The sequence below is a fragment of the Saccostrea cucullata genome, unplaced genomic scaffold (assembly GCF_032062105.1).
Source record: "Saccostrea cucullata isolate Sc308-1 unplaced genomic scaffold, CSIRO_AGI_Scuc_v1 ctg8858, whole genome shotgun sequence".
In the NCBI taxonomy this organism is placed as follows: Eukaryota; Metazoa; Mollusca; class Bivalvia; order Ostreida; family Ostreidae; genus Saccostrea; species Saccostrea cuccullata.
In genome coordinates this window covers 1,538-19,179 of record NW_026925455.1, presented here as the reverse complement: position 1 = coordinate 19,179, position 17,642 = coordinate 1,538, and the positions used below count along the sequence as shown (strand labels likewise).

General features: G+C 33.1%; 1 protein-coding gene across 1 annotated transcript; it reads right to left on the bottom strand.

The window, feature by feature from the left end:
* Positions 1-591: 591 nt before the first annotated feature.
* On the bottom strand, positions 592-17,258 carry LOC134268892 (ankyrin-1-like). The gene is made up of 5 exons (XM_062751132.1): positions 16,949-17,258; positions 16,299-16,496; positions 15,945-16,180; positions 5,361-5,481; positions 592-4,632 (listed from the first exon to the last, which is right to left on the bottom strand). Exon 5 carries the CDS (start codon positions 3,606-3,608, stop codon positions 747-749), a length of 2,862 nt encoding a protein of 953 aa, XP_062607116.1. The 5' UTR covers positions 3,609-4,632; positions 5,361-5,481; positions 15,945-16,180; positions 16,299-16,496; positions 16,949-17,258; the 3' UTR covers positions 592-746.
* Between the last annotated feature and the right edge of the window lie 384 nt (positions 17,259-17,642).

The window sequence follows — 17,642 nt, the reverse complement described above, 5'->3', positions numbered from 1 at the left end:
AATGAACAATTCCGCTATATTTTTTTTTTACCTAGACATAATATTTCCAACTGAAAGATACAAATAAGGAACAAGGAACTTGTTCTTTCTCTTCATGCTCGATTACACAAAAACTTTTCCACGCAAAAATGTCAGTAACTTTAAAACATTATGTTTGTACAATTTTAGAGGTACTTTTCAAAGACCTGATTTTGAATTGCTCCTTTGATGTTCCAACTTTATTTATTGCTTGAATAATTATCTGTTCATTTTGAAATAAAAAAGACATCTGATCACATTAAGACAAAATTAATATAAAAACTTGATATAAACAAAAGAAAGACACTCATTTCAGACGAATATGTTTGTACCATTTCATAATAACGTAACTCCGAAAGGAAAATATTAAAAGATATCCAAATAAAAAATAAAAAAAAGTTTTGTCTATTCCTCAAAAAATTCCTTTGAACTTCTAAATTAGAATTTGGATTATAATATTGTACAATTACATATGTTTTTTTTTATAATTTCATTTAATGAAAGATCAGAAATCCATATTTTTTCATTGAACGAGTTCCAAGTATCACATTAATCTGAAAGTTATCAGCACATTTTCAATTATTCTGACACTTTTGGCAGTACGTTTCAGTTTTTCAGCAATATATTTTTCGTTTGGTGATAGGATAGTAAATAATTGAATACACGTGGTTTCAATGAAATTTACGCAGGACGATCTATGTAAACAGATTTCAGGTGATGATTTCAGGTTACAGTTTTTTAAGCATTTTCCGGTATTTTGGTGGACAGTTAATGAATAGAACTTGGCTTATTTCATCCAACCCGTTTTTTGCAGCCAGGCTTATGGGTGTTTCATCATGTGCACTATGGCTAAAAATATCTGCGCCTTCTTTCACTAATAACTTAACCGTCTTTATATCGTTTTGAGAGCAAGCTATATGAAGCGGTGTCTGGCCAATCTCATCAACTGCATTAACATTTGCACCATGAAGAATTAAGCTCTCTGCAACCTGACTTAACCTCCTTTCTATTGCAACATGTAATGGTGTCTTTGCACTGAGATTAGCAGATAAAGACTTATCAAAAAGTAACTCAATTTTTTTTATTGGACAACTCTTCAAAAGATACTGAACAGTTTCTTCTGATCCTTTTCGGAGAGCGGCAGCTAGTGGAAGTTGTGGGGATAAATGTAATTTTTCAATATTACATTTCTCCAATAATGATTTAAACTTTTGATAGGGAGTTGTATACATGAAATCGTGTAATATTTCAACAGAGCCCTTCGTGATACTTATGAGCAGAGGTGTTTCGTTGTTTGAATTGTACATTTCTACCTCTGCTCCCTGTTTTAAAAGAATTCGGACGATATTTTTGAAATTGCTAGCGCAGGCAACATGTAATGGAGTGTCGCCATTTTCATCTCTAGCATTTATATTGGCACCACGAATAATTAATTTTTCAACATGTTCATTATAATCATGTTCCACTGCAATATGTAAAGGTGTTTTGCCTTTGTAAAACGTACTCGTGACGTCACATTTCTCCAACAACAATTTCATGTTTTCAGTAGAGCAGTTTTCCAAAAGGTATTTGACTATCTCCTCGAATCTTAGTCTAGCAGCAACACATATTGGGGATTCATTACTCAGTTCAGACATGATAATGTGCGCATTGGCTTTTACAAGTAATTTGACAGACTTCATATCATTAAGTGAGCAAGCAATATGCAGCGGTGTTTCATTTCTTTCATCTACAGCGTTCACGTTACACCCATAATCTACCAAGCTTTCAACAACGCTAATAAATCCCCCTTTTACTGCAAGATGTAAAGGGGTTGATTTGGAAGAAAAGTCGTTGTTTTCTAACAATAATTCAAAATTTTCAATAGGACAAATGCTTAAAAGATATTGCATCACTCCATCAAATCCACATAGTGTCGGGTGTATTTGAGAAAATTGCACATTTTTGAAACAACATTTTTGAAGCAAAAATTTGAATTTCTGAAAAGGACATGTTAACATAAAGCACATCAGAATATCCTGAAAACCATTATTCAAAGCAATAGATACAGGTGATTCGTTTTTTGAATTGAGCATTTCTATATTAGCCCCTTCTTTTATCATCACTTTCACGATATTTTGGTTGTTTGTTGAACAGGCAATGTGCAATGGAGTTTGTTTCTCAGCATCTGTGGCATTTTTGTCAGAACCACGATGGATTAATAATTCAACATCTTCAAAAAATCCATATTCTACTGCGAGATGTAACGAGGTCTTGCCATCAACAATAACACTTCCAATGTCACATATCTTCAAAAAATTTCTCAAATTTCTGGACGAAAATTTTTTGAGGAGAAGTCGCAAAATTCCGTCAGTATCATAGGATGAAGCAGAGTGTATAGAAACATGATCATGTACAATCGGTTTATTAGCATTTTCTGTGTTGCAACCGTTAATTGCTGATTTAAACTCTTGAAGAGGAATTTCAAGTAGTAGGTTTAGCAAAAGGTCCTCAAAACCGTTCATTACAGCAATTTGTAAAGGTAGCATTTCACTGTTGTTGAGCATGTTGAAGTTTGCACCTTTCTTTGCAAGCAATTTTACAATTTTTACATTGTTTTTTGAACAGGCTATATGCAAAGGTGTCTCCTTCATTTTGTCAGTGGAATTGACATCAGCATCACGACGAACTAAGTTTTCAGTTATGTCATTAAATTCATGTTCTATTGCTAGATGTAAAGGTGATTTTCCATCGTGACATGTTGATGAATGGTCGCATTTCTTTAAAAGTAATTTGAAGATATCTTTATTTGTTGATTTACTTGCAAAATAAAAAGGACAAACACATTCATTATTGCCTGTCACTAGAGCACGGTTTTGAAGCAGATATTTGACTATTTTATCTGACCCACTTTTAAGAGCAACGAATAATGGAAGTTCGTCTCTTTTGTTGCATTTTTCAATGAGTGCACCCCTTTCCACTAGAAGTTTTACAATTTCATATGCACTGAGTGAACACGCAAGAGTTAATGGAGTATGATCCGAATGATAGGGTGTATTAATACCTTCTTTAATTTCAAGTTTCGATAAAATTGATAATGTGAATTCAAACATATTTTTCTCTGTACTATATATAGAGAGCCAGAAAAGTCGTTTATGGTCTATCAGTGGGCCAGAAATCCATGAAGGTAATTTCTTTGACTTTTGTAGAAAAGCATTGACAAATGGTAGATGTCCGTTTAAAATAATCCAGTCAATAAGTTTTATTTTATCCTCATACATGCATATTGTGGCAACATTTCTTCTCCCAGTGTAATTCCCCATTATAAATTCTTGCTTTTCTAAATATGAACTTCCTCTTTTCTGCTTTTGCTCCTCCAATGTTGATTTTTCTTGCAATGTTTGGAATGGTTTTGAAAATAACTCAACAATGGTTTTCTTACCAATGGTTGTAAAGAACAACGTTACAAACTCAAGGACTCTCCAACACTTGTTAGAAAATATGGAATTCATAGTGCCTATTTGCACATTTAATCTGACATTGGCTTCCAGAGCAAGAAATAATCTTTGGGCCAATATTTCAAAATTTTGGGGAAGAATTCTTATCCCCATCTCTGTGCTGGCATCTTTACTTTTTTCAAGGTAAGTATTATTGGCTAAAAACTCTATGTTTAAATGCTGAAGAATCAATGCTTGGTTATCAACATCCTGCACCCGAAATGAAATGCCACAATTTCAAAAAGAGATTCGTGGAGAAATTTGTATCCAAAGTCTGTTTTGATAACATATGTATTTTCAGAATGCTGCAGTTTTTCGTGTATTTCTTTGCCATACGGGTGGTGGTCATAAAGTCCACATCTTTTATATATATCGGATAACATTTCTGTTTTCTTTAAGTCTTCTATTGTGCACCTGTTGTTGTTTATAACCAGAAACACTAACGATGCATACAGAGTTTTTGTCGTCTCCGATTTTCTCATAATGTCTAATTGTTTTAGAAGATAATCACGGGGATCTAAAACTACTTTGGAATCTACAGACATGCTTCTTCTATTCTTGTGCAACATATAACACATAAGGGGAAACATTAGGTTTACCCGATCTAAAGATGAAATATCAACCATAGTTTCGATATCGTATGCTTGTAGCAGTTTTCTTTTTTCATCTCTGTTCAAAAGACAGTCTTTGTCTTCAATATCAACGACGCTATAATTGTCAAAGATATGATATTGCTTAGCTTCATTGTATACAAATTTACGACATGTTAGTATAATTTTATGATCAGCATGTCTGAAAAGCTGCAAAACATCGCTATGGCATCTCTCGAAGTCTGATACTTTCCGTTCGTCGAGTCCTGGATTTCCAACTGGGTCATCAAACATAAATACGCACTTTGTCATAATTTGACCGCAGTTTATTTCTCTAATAGAATCAATGGGCACCACTTGCCATCCATCTCTTTGCAGTTTCAGGGCACAGTGTCTTGCTGCTGTGGTCTTACCAGATCCGCTCCTACCAATTATGAGCACTAGTTTTTCTTTTTTGACAACATCGAATGCTTTTTTCACAAAACGTATATCTTCGCAAAACACCCTGTCTTCTAATTGCCACCATGTTACAATTTCTGATTGAGGATCTGTAATATATGAATAGTATGCATGCTATGTGTTTTGAAAGCCTTTTTCATATCATTTTTAAATGCAAATGATATAGCATGAACATGTTCAATATGTAATTTTTTTTATGGATATTTCATTAGAAAAAAATGTAAAGGCGTAATATTTATTAGATTTTTTAGAAATCATTAATCCATTTATTTCAAGTCTCATCACAATTTTTTGCTTGAAATGTATCAGAAAAGTATAAACAATTTTCTACTATAAAATGATAAATTTTAAAAGAACCTTAAATTTTTTGAATGTTCTAAAATTTTATTTGAATTTCAATTTTATTGTAATCCTGTAAAGAAAAATATGAATACACTTTGTATTTAAATGGCCCTTAGTTGAAATGATAAATTGTATGCTATGTGCAATTATAAGGTTTTTGATTAATAATATTTTGCTGAAATATGTAACTGTGTCAGTATTTCTGACTGATCTATGTAAACTGTTTATTCGCATTATAAAATATTTTCATATTGCTTCTTATTGTTCTCTATGTATTTAATATTGTCTTTATTTTTATTATCTTTTTTATTTATTTATTTTATATTTTTGCACAAGAAGTGCACTGTTCAAATGTCTTTGGTAAACCTTTAAACGGAATTTGTTTATGGATATTTTCTGCTTCATTCTCCCTGTAGCAACAATATAAATATGATTATATGAAGAATTTGTAACTGTTTATATTAGATGAACTTACTTCTCATAATTCCGCTTTTCGAGTACTTTCTGTTTGTGACCTTTTCCATTTGTTCAAATTTCTTGTTTCGTAAGAAACATATGTTTCTCCGAAGGGTCCCTTTGCTGAGTCTATCAATTGCCTAAAACAATAATACACGTATTCTTCAAGAAAAACTTTCAGAGAGATCAAAATAACAATTTAATATGGAGCATTCGTAATAAAAAAAATTCATTTTCAAATGATAACAAAATCTGATGGTTAACGCTAAACATATGAAAGTTACATGAAGAATAACTGGTATTTAGAGTACTTTGAAAGACATATGATTCAATTTTGTTTTTAATAATATCTAGAGTCAAGTTACATGAGGGATAACTGGCAATTAAAGTACTTTGAAAGGCAGATGATTCAATTTTGTTTATAATAATATCTAGAGTCATAATTATTTATATTGTGTACTTATATGTACTTACGGTTGAATTACCTCAATTTTGAGAATTTTTCAATCATAATTTGCGTATAGGGTTGAAATTACAAACTTTGAGTCTTAAACATGCAAGTGAACCTGCAATAAGATAGAATCCGCGGGGTCCTGCAAAAGGGATTCAATCCCTTTAAGCAAGAATTAACCATTTAACTGACGACTTTCATGAAAAAATAAACATAAATTTTGTAGAGAGTTACAAAAACAAATGCAGAAATCTAGAATCTTAAAAATTGTGGAAAATTTACTGTTTTCTTATACTCTTGTACATTAATATTTGCAACAACAGTAGAATCATTAAATTTTCTGGGCAATAATTATCGTGGATTTCTCAAAGAAGAAACTTCATCAACTCCATAAAATGACTATGTACATAGATCATCAAACTAACCTCTACCGTTCATGGTAGCTCAGTCGGTAGAGCGCTCGCTCCGTGATCGGTAGGTCGTGAATTCGTATCTCGGCCGCGACTGACCTAGTCGTAAAAATGAGTAGAATATGTTCCTTCGCCATGCGCTCGGCACTTTGAAGTGAAAGTTGCGGGTCCTTCGGATGAGACCTTAAAAACCGAAGCCCCGTGTCAGCGGCAGGTGTTAGCACGATAGAGATCCCTCACTGCTCAATGGCCCTGAGTGTCGAGTAAAGGTCAAAATTTGAAGCCCTTCAACGGCATATGGTGATGTCTCCATATGAGTGAAAAATTCTCGAGAGGGACGTTAAACAGTATACAATCAGTCAATCAATCAAACTAACCTTATATCATTGTGTCACTAAAACATCAATATGAAGCCGAAAGAATTTTGAAGAGAAATGGGCACATTCACTTAATGAATTAGGCTCTGACACATTTTTTTTTCATTTTATGATTAAACATTCTAACTCTAGATACATCCTAGAAAGGGGTTACGCATTAAAGTACCGACCGAACACAACCTAACACCAGAGCGAACCCAAAGAGGAACCCGGGTTCGCTTTGCGGGTTCGCTCGGTGTCCGCTTCGGGTTCACTTTCAGAAATTTTGGGACCGCTGTGTGTGCGCCTTGGGTGCGCTCAGGGTTCGCTCCGCGTTCGCTCATGGTCAGCTCTGGGTCCAATATAGCGTACCTGGCGTTCGCTCTCTGGGACAACTTTGCGCAATGATGCGTGAAGCGGACCTCGCTTTAATCGCACCGCCAGTAAGCCCCCACCCCATGTATATTCCAGTACAGTAATGGTATTTTGGAATCTATCATTGTTGTTTTGGCGGTGATCGATACATATACACATTTCGTGTATACAGTGAAATTATGGAGAACATTGATAAATTTTCTAAAATTCAAGTGTACATTCGACGTAGATTTTTAATTAATATTTCATTGATTTCTCTGCACTCGGAATTTCGAAAAATGTTATTTAACAGCGGGCTGTAAAACATTCCTTTTTTAATTCATAACGAAAAACAAAAACGGAAGAGGAAGAAAAGGTGATGAATTGATTTTTAATGTATCGAATGGTGTACAAGTGAAACTGACGAAAGCATCTAAACTAAACAGTTCAAATTTATGCCTTACATACATTTAGTTCTAAATAATATTTGTTAGTCTTTATGTTTTGCTACATCGTAGTTTTAGTGTTTGAAAAACACTGAATTATGATATCTATAAATTAGCCTATTGTAGACGTAATATATTTAGGTTACTTTATAGTAGTTACACATTGAATATTCGAAATGTATATTTACCGGCCTTTTCTAAAAAAGAAAAACAAATATATTATATCAGATCTTTATTACGATCAGAATTATGGAGCGAGTATGATTTTTATCAGAATGAAAAAATTAAAATGACAATTAATAATTGTTCTCCCGATAAGAATATTAATATGCTGTACCCCCTACTTCACATACACACCTTAATGAATTTAAAATTATTTTAAAAAATATTTTTCAATATTTAAATATTAATAAATATAGGAAAATCAAGACAAAAAAATATTTCCTAACAGTAAACTCGCATCGTTTAACTAAATTTTAATAACAAAGCCTGATGTTATTTTAGAAATTTCTATGGGTCGTCCTACCCATTCTGTACTCGAATTATTTTCTATCAGACTAAAGCAGCTTATTTCGTAATAATATACATGCCAAATGTACATTGAAATTTTTCATGCCCAATTAAGAAGATCAATAATTTTGATGTGAGATTTGATTAATATGAAAAACCATGTTAATTGAGACAATGGAAATAAAATAATTGTATAATGGGCACGTACATGTACGCTCGACATATTCTTGTACTGTATCTTGAGATAATAAAATTATACGATTTGTCAAAGACCAGTTATTTTTTTTTTTTTTTTTGTCCGTTTATTTTATTAAAAATTGAATTGTCAATTTTTTTTTTTACTCATTGACTGATATGTTTACCCAATTTATATTAATTTTTATCAATCAATACTGCTAAAAAAATAATAATAAACTAGATGAGATCTCGTTGCGAGCAACGAGTAGGTCTTCCGTCCGATGAGATATGATTCTGACTATGATATTTGTTACAAAATAATATCAAGACTTCTCTCACTTGATGAAATTCTTTTGATTTATTCAACAATCTCAAATACTTATAGATGAAAGTGATTTGGGCCCTCTCGGCCCCTAACTTGAGGGGCCAGACCCTTTTCTTGATTTCAAATGAAAGGTCTCGTGATTTTGAACACTTTTTGTTCAAGACCTATTCACAGATCTATTTTCGTTAAAGAGATATCTTGCATGAAGATATTTAGGGGCCACCAATTCAATTCCTTAATGGGGCGATTTTACAATATTTAAAACGATGCATATTGTTTGGAACATTATTCTGACCATCCTTTATTCAACATTGCTTATATCAAAATATTTCTAATATTCGAGATATAAACCGACAAACACTTCATATTCTGACCCCTTGTGACCCCTAATTTCGTAATATATGATTAAAATTTTATACGATGTTGTTGCATTCGTTAAGATGAATACCTTTTAATCGGTAATGTATTACAAAATATAGATCATCAAAGAGTTATAGATGAAAGAAGTTTGGCCCCTCTGAGCCCCTATTTTGAAGAGTCAGCCCCTTTTTCTTGATATCAAATGAAAGGGCTTTTAAATTCAAAGACTTTTTGTTCAACGCTTATTCAGAGATTTCTCTCAGTTGTGGAGATATGCTGAATGGAAATATTTAGGGGCTACCCCTGAACGTCCTTAATGGGGCCATTTAAAAAAATTCACAGTCTGCATATTGCTTAGAACATTATTCTGGCTATCTTTTGTTCAATATTGCTTATCAAAATATTCCCCCCTTTTGAGATATAAGGCGTCAAAGATTTGACATTCTGGCCCCTTGTGACCCCTAATGACGTAGCATATTATCTCAATTTTATAATATATTGTTGCAAATCTTTAAGATGAATATCTTTGCTTCAGTAATATTTAACAAAATATCGATCATTATAGAGTTATAGATGAAAGACTTTTGGACCCTCTGAGCCCTTAATTTTAGGGGTCAGTCCCTTTTTCTTGATATCAAATGAAAGGTCTTGTTATTTAAAAGATATTTTGTTCAACACTTATTCAGAGATTTCTTTTCGTGGTGAAGATATGTTGAATGGAAATATTTAGGGGCCATCGCTTCAAGTCCTTAATGGGGCCGTTTTACAAAAATTCAAAGTATGCATATTGTTTAGAACATTATTCTGATCATCTTTTGTTCAATATTGCAAATCAAAATATTCCCCCTTTTTGAGATATAAAGCGTCAAAGATGTGACATTCTGGCCCCTTGTGACCCCTAATTACGTAACATATGATCAAAATTTTATAAGATATTGTTACAAATTTGGAAGATGAATATCTTTGCCTCTGTAATGTATAACAAAATATTGATTAATAAAGGGATATAAATGAAAGAGTTTTGGTCCTTCTGAGCCCCTGATTTGAGGGGTCGGCCCCTTTTTCTTGATTTCATATGAAAGGTCCCGTGAATCTGTACAATTTTTCTTCTATATGTTTTAACAAATTATGAATAGATACGAAGATATAAAACAAAAGATGTCAAATTTTGTGAGATGTTTCCGAGACATGTTTTTGGCTCTAACAGGCTTCGGCGCCTTTTGTGCTATGAAAATTTGGACGCCTGCCTGCAACTCAGCGAACCTTTCCTTACTTTCACTGAAAATCTTGAGTCAATATTTTAAGTGGTTCCGGAGGAGTTTTCAGGACAAGCCTACCCTCTAAAAATCAGAAAATCATCCATATCTCACGACCGGAAGTGACGTCATCGACGACTAAAATTTCCGACAAGGTTCAGATAAATATCTATCAGATCTGAAAGTTTAGTGAAAATCGGTCAAGCAATTTTCGAGAACTCGCGTGCACAAAATCGGTAAGAAAAAAATAGAATAACTAGGAGACTTATTGTTCACAGAACAATAAGAGGTCTTTCCACCTTCTTTGAAGTTAAATTTTGAATCAAATAAAATGAAAGAGAAATCAAAAGTGACTTAAAAATAAAAAATGGAAATCTTTTTAAAAAATGAAATGATATTGACCTTTGACCTTAATCGGATCTTTCAGGTCAAAAGTCAAGGGTCAAATTGTAATAAACCCCATGCCTCTTTGACTTAAACTTTTAAAGTTACAAGGTTTTATAGTAATCACACAGACGTTAAACTCATTTAAGAAGTCATCAGATCCTTTTGCATTGAAAGTCTTAAGTTGTGTCTAAAGACCCTTAAGACATTAGTGAAGGTTTCAATTCTCTATGACTTACGGTATCAAAGGAATAAGGTTTTTTCGCTCAAAGGGCAATAACTTTTACAAGTGTCAATCTTTGGGGACAAATATGAAATCTCTGAGATAGTTTTAAGAGTACATATTAACAATGCAAAGACAACGTATATGTTGAAAGAAAAAAGAGATATTAAAAGAGCTGAATTTCTCAATTTTGGAATGACCTTGACCTTTGCATAGGTTTTAAGGTCAAAGGTCAATGATTCTTATGCAGTTGGTCCAAAGTCTCTACTACTTCTTGTTTTGAAAATTTTAATTTTTTGGAAAATTCAACAAGTTTCAGGAGCAATAACTCATTGAAGGGGTCACCGAATACTTGCGCAATGAATAGATTCCAGAGTCCCCTCAAGTAGAAGAAGACATTGGTAAAGGTTCATACCTCTATGGTTTACGGATTCGGAGGCAGGCGCGGATCCAGAAATTTTTCAAAGGGGGGGGGGTTAAAGTATTTTTCAAAAGGGGGGGGGGGTTGAAGGAGAAAACAGCTAAAACGTACGTTGTACACATACATATAGTTAAATAACTCAATAGAATATCGATACAGGGTGGAGTATGGTTTTTGAAAGTGGGACGTTGATCAATCTGGGAAAAAGTACTTGTATACATTACCAGAAAGTTTTTGAAAAAGAAAGGAAAATAAATCTCCGAACCTGAAAATCCTGTTTTGTAAAGGGATGAGGGTTTTATTTTGTTTTTACAACCGAATTTCTTTATATATTACAACATTAGCCTTTTATCTTACATTTTCTATAGTAAAAACACAAAAAAAAATTGGAACGTTCTTATTTCTCTTTCTTTTTTGCAAATCCAAAGGGGGGGGGGGCGTTTCAAACCCCGTAACCCCCCCCCCCTCTGGATCCGCCACTGCGGAGGAGTAGTGATAACAAAACAAAAAACGGCAAGAACTCTGAAAGAGGTCATAGGTCATGCACGTTGGGTTGTTTTTCGAAATAACTTTTAATGTCAATTATCATGAATTAAAAAGTTTTTCGATAAACTTTTCGGTTCAAAAGTCCGTAGGGTTGTTTTCTTATGAAAAATGAGTAAAGAAATTGCTCAGTTCAACAGTTGCAACAGGGACCTATATATTAGTATATAGGTCCCTGGTTGAAAAGAGAAAAAAAATTAGTTATTTGTTAAACTTGTGCAATGTAGATGCATATAACGGCATTTCAAAATAAATCATAATTAAAGAAAATTACTAGTTAGTGAAGGAGTATACTATTTAAACTATTTACGGTATTACGGTTACGTATTTAACTTCAGTGACGATTTTTTTTCCCGGAATGGAATCCGTCTTTGAGTCGCGTTATATTTCGCTCTCGTCTTTTTCCGGTTGTGAACCCACGTTTGCACGGGCTGTGTTGAGCATTGACCATTGTTGGTATTCGTTGAATTTGCATAGAAAGTACTCATCGAGTCAAATCAAGCATTTTGAAGGAGTCACCGAATACTTTTGCAATGAATAAACTCCAGAGTCCACTCAATGAGTCGAAGACTTTGGTGAAGGTTTCATATTTGTACGCTTTACAGTTTTGAAGTAGTAGCGATAACAAAATTTTTCACACAAAGGGCGATAACTTTTAATAGGGTCAATCTTACGGAATACGAATTGAATCTTAAAAATAGTTTTAAGAGTACATATTAATGATGCTAATACAGTTTATATATGTTAAGAGACAAAAAATATATAAAAACAGCTTAATTTCTCAATTTTGGAATGACCTTGACCTTTGACCTTTACATGAATTTTAAGCTCAAAGGTCAATGAATCTTATGCAGTTGGTCTCATGTCTCTACACCTTCTCGTTTTGAAAATTTTTTAATTATTTGTAAAATTCAAAAACTTTCAGGGGCAATAACTCATTGAAGGAGTCACCAAAGACTTTCGCAACGAACAAATTCCAGAATCCTCTCAATGAGTCAAAGACTTTAGTGAAGGTTTCATATTTGTACAGTTTACAATTTTGAAGTAGTAGCGATAACAAGGTTTTTCGCACGAAGGGCGATAACTTTTAATAGGTTCAATCTTACGGAATACAAGTTAAAGCTTGTAAATAGTTTTAAGAGTACATATTAATGATACTAAGACAGTTTGTATATGTTAAGAGACAAAAAAGATATAAAAAAAGATTAATTTCTCAATTTTGGAATGACCTTGACCTTTGACATTTACATGAATTTTAAGTTCAAAGGTCAATGAATCTTATGCAGTTGGTCTCATGTCTCTACACCTTCTCGTTTTGAAAATTTTTAATTATTTGTAAAATTCAAAGACTTTCAGGGGCAATAACTCATTGAAGGAGTCACCGAAGACTTTCGCAATGAATAGATTCCAGAATCCTCTCAATGAGTCGAAGACTTTAGTGAAGGTTTCATATTTGTACGGTTTATGGTTTCGCAGTAGTAGCGATAACAAGGTTTTCCGCACAAAGGGCGATAACTTTTAATAGGGTCAATCTTACGCAATACTAATTGAATCTTTAAAATAGCTTTAAAAGTACATATCAATGATGCTAAGACAGTTTGTGTATGTTAAAAGACAAAAGAGATATAAAAAGAGCTTAATTTCTCAATTTTGGAATGACCTTGACCTTTGACCTTTTCATGAATTTTAAGCTCAAAGCTCAATGAATCTTATGCAGTTAGTCCCATGTCTCTATCACTTCTTCTTTTGAAAATTTTTAATTATTTCTAAAATTCAAAAAGTTTCAGGGGCAATAACTCATTGAAGGAGTCACCGAATACTTTCGCAATGAATAGATTCCAGAATCCTCTCAATGAGTCGAAGACTTTAGTGAAGGTTTCATATTTCTACGGTTTATGGTTTCGAAGGAGTAGCGATAACAAGGTTTTACATAAAAGGGGCAAGAACTCCGTAAGGGGTCATAGGTCATATACGTTGGGTTGTTTTTCGAAATAACTTTTGATGTCGAGTATCATGAACTAAAAAGTTTTTCGATAAGTCTTTCGGATCAAAAGTCCGTAGCGGAAAAATAATAATAATAATAATAACTAGTAGACTTATTGTTCACAGAACAATAAGAGGTCTTTCCACCTTCCACCACGATAACAAGGTTTTCCGCACAAAGGGCGATAACTTTTAATAGGGTCAATCTTACGGAAAAATTAAATTCCATGAAAAAAAACCCAAAACTCTCTTAAAGCATAGAAAAAATAAAAATTATAAAAAAGAAAAGAATGACCTTGACCTTTGACCTTGAAAAAATATTCAAGGTTAAAGGTCAAGGGTCACAATGCAATTGATTCCATGCTTCTACCACTTAAAGTTTTCAAGTTATAAGGTTTAATAGTAAGTACAAAGAAGTTAAAGGGCAATAACTCATATAAGGGGTTATCGGATTCTTTTGCACTTATACAGTGAAGTTAGGCCTAAAGACCCTTAAGACATTATTAAAGGTTTGATGTCTCTACGGTCTACGGTTTCGGAGGAGTAGCGATAACAATGTTTTTAGCACAAGGGGCAATAACTTTTAAAAGGGTTAATGTGAGGGGACAAGAATGAAATCTTTAAAACAGTATTAAGATTACATATTAATGATATATAGACATTAAGTATATGTTGAAAGACAAAAGAGATATAAAAAGAGCTAAATTTCACAGTTTTGGGATGACCTTGACCTTTGACCTTTTCACGAAATTTAAGGTCAAAGGTCAATGAATCTTATGCAGTTGGTCCCATGTAATTTTTAATTAAAAGTAAAATTCAAAAAGTTTCAGGGGCAATAACTCATTGAAGGGGTCAAATGCTTTCGCAATGAATAAATTGAAGAGTCCCCTTAATTAGTCGAAGACATTGGTGAAGGTTTCATACCTCTACGGTTTACGGTTTCAGAGGAGTAGCGATAACAAGGTTTTTCGCACAAGGGGCAATAACTTTTAAAGGGATTAATGTTAGGGGACAAGAATGAAACCTTTGAAATAGTTTTAAGAGTACATATCAATGATGCATAGACATTAAATATATGTAAAATGACAAAGAAGATATGAAAAGAGCTTAATTTCACAGTTTTGGAATGACCTTGACCTTTGACCTTTACATGAATTTGAAGGTCAAAGGTCAATGAATCTTATGCAGTTGGTTCCATGTCTCTACGACTTGTCGTTTTAAAATTTTTTAATTATTTGTAAAATTTAAAAAGTTTCAGGGGCAATAACTCATGGAAGGGGTCTTCGGATCCTTTCGCAATGAATAGATTGAAAGGTCCTCTCAAGTAGTCGAAGACATTAGTGAAGGTTTCATACCTGTTTGGTTTACGGTTTCAGAGGAGTAGCGATAACAAGCTTTTTTGCGAAAGGGGTAATAATTCCGAAAGGGGTCAAAGTTTATTTAAGCAGGTTCAACTGCGAAAATCTTTTACGGAGTACATTCTTATGAAATAAAAATCTTTTCGATAAATCTTGAAACAAAAAATCACACGGCGGAAAAATAATAAAAATAAAAAGGAAAAAAAGAAACAGAAGGAAATCAATAGGTCTTTCCACAGTAGGGTGGAAAGACCTAATAAACAGAAGCATTTCAAGAGGTCTTTCCACAGAAAGGTGGAAAGACCTAATAATACGGAAAAAGAAACCGAACGAAAACAATAAGGTCTTCCGTTGGAAACGGAAGACCTTAATAAAATAAGTAGGTAAATTGTTTAATCGCTAATCCTGATTGACAGCCCCGTAAAGAAAAACCTAACACACGTTCACTTTCTGGGACCGGATTGGGGTTCACCCTCTGGGTCCGCTTCGGGTTCACCATGCCCGGGTTAGCTCTGGGTTTGCTTTCTGTTGGGTTGTGTCTGGTCGGTAATCCTGGTCATTTTTCAATTTTTTTTTGAAAGAAATACAAATTTTATGACGTCATTATACGTAGAAAACCGCAAAAGGTACCTCACGTTAAATTTCCATGCAGTCACCAAAGTTTCAACTAGAAGAATAACATGTTTCAATTCTAATTGGGAAGTTACATGTATATTTTTCATAAATCAACAGAGCAAGTACAAAATCCTAAGTGAACCTTGTTCTTTAATAGGCGTTTTGGAGTGTATTAACTCATATGATATAAAAGAAAATGTGGCTCCCATGGTACACGTTTATTATTACGTTGATGAAGGTGTTTACAAATGTTCCTAATATTGAGCTACAATGGAATCTAATGATTTCTCAAGTAGGTCTCTAAAATGTACATCAAGTACTTATGTTAAGATTATATCATCTGCCTTTAATCGGGGAAACGTTTTCAGCCAAAGTTTGGTTACTTTAACTAAATAGTATATTTTTTATTTCTTTCTATTTGATCTTTTTACCGTTGTGAGATCGAACCATCGACTCTCGAATTCTTCTTCTGACAGTTGTTTCACTTTTAAATGACAAAGGAAATTTCGGTGTTGATGAATTCGTTCAATATCATCTCCTTCGCCTGTATTTTCCAAATTTGGCTCAATATTCCAACCATTCACCGGTGCTTTAACGATTGTGGTATTGCGCAAAAGTTTATAGAGAAGAGAGATGTCGAAATTTTTGGAAGAAACTAATCCATTTTCTAAAGAAATAAACATCAACTTATTGTTAGAATAAGAAGGGCAATTCATTTACAGGGAATAATGTAAACCAAATTTTATTTAAAATGATAAGGTGGGTAATGAAGTGTAATCACATACTTGGGAAAAGTTCTTGCAGCTGGTCATTTCTGCATTTCCAGGAATTGCGTAAACCATCTTTGTACTTAGAAAGATGGCTTGCAAGACAATTTGGTGGAATTAGTCTATCAAATATAAAACGAAGAGCCCCCTTTGCCATGCTTTCACATTCCTTGTAGCGTAGAAGGTTTAGTTCCTCTTTGCAAACTGCATTGACGTCTATAAAGACATTAAATAAAAGCCATGTATAATGTTATCTTTTTATAATGATTTTTCTATAATCTTTTAAAGAAATATTCCTAAGAAAACATGATTTTCAAGAGAAATAAGGTTCTCCCGGATAGGTACTTTTGTTTTTGTTTTTTATTGTTTTGTTTTATTTTGTTTTGTTTGATTTTCTTGTTTATTTCATTAACAATAAGTTATCTTTCCCATCTACATGACTTAGCCTTTTGTATTTGTGAAAAAAATCTGTTCTCCAATTGTAGCTCCCATCTTTAGAAGCTGTTTCTCTTACACAATTTTTTATCTTCGTTTTATCTATTTGTCATTTCTTTTAAAAGTTTTTGAAACCTAAACTTCCAAGCAAATTTAAAAAGAGAAAATATCCTACAGTTAATAACATTTTAAACACTTGATTATTATCATCATAAATACATCTTTTCACTTACCCTCCAAAACATACAGTGAAACCACGTTACTTTCCACATAATTCCTTTGCTGGTGGACCTGGTGGACCTCTACCCTGTATTTTCCTTCGTCAGAAGGCTCTATTTGATTTATTGTCAATCGACCAGTATTTGATAAGCCCTGACAAAAACACTCATCATATTTTGAGCTTCCAGTGTCCAATTTCGAAAAATTATCGTTGACAAATCGAGTCCATGTTAGTTGACCAATGAAGCTGGTGTTGTCACATGTTGCTGTTAGTGTTACATTACCCCCTGGACTTATGAATACTGTTTCAGGGGTCAGTTGTATCTTATCTAAAAACATGTTGGGTTTAGAATGATGTTGTTGTTAAAAATCGCTGAATATTACAAATTTACTGGTGAAACTTTTAAAACAGATAATACATTCCCATTAAGTACTATCTCTGTATATTCTATTAATTTTATACTCTTATACATCTGTAACTAATATATATATAATATTGCAAACCAAAAAAATATTAAATTTATTTGAAGAATTATATAAAATCCTTTTTTTCGTTTTCATAAGATTTGAACTACAAATTAACATATCTTATCTCATTTGTTATTTTAAATCTAAGAGAGGGAAATTGTTGCATATCCGTTTATGTACAACGCTATTTCTTTCCTTGTGCTATGACATACTGTATACGGGGAAATTTTGTCTCCCATT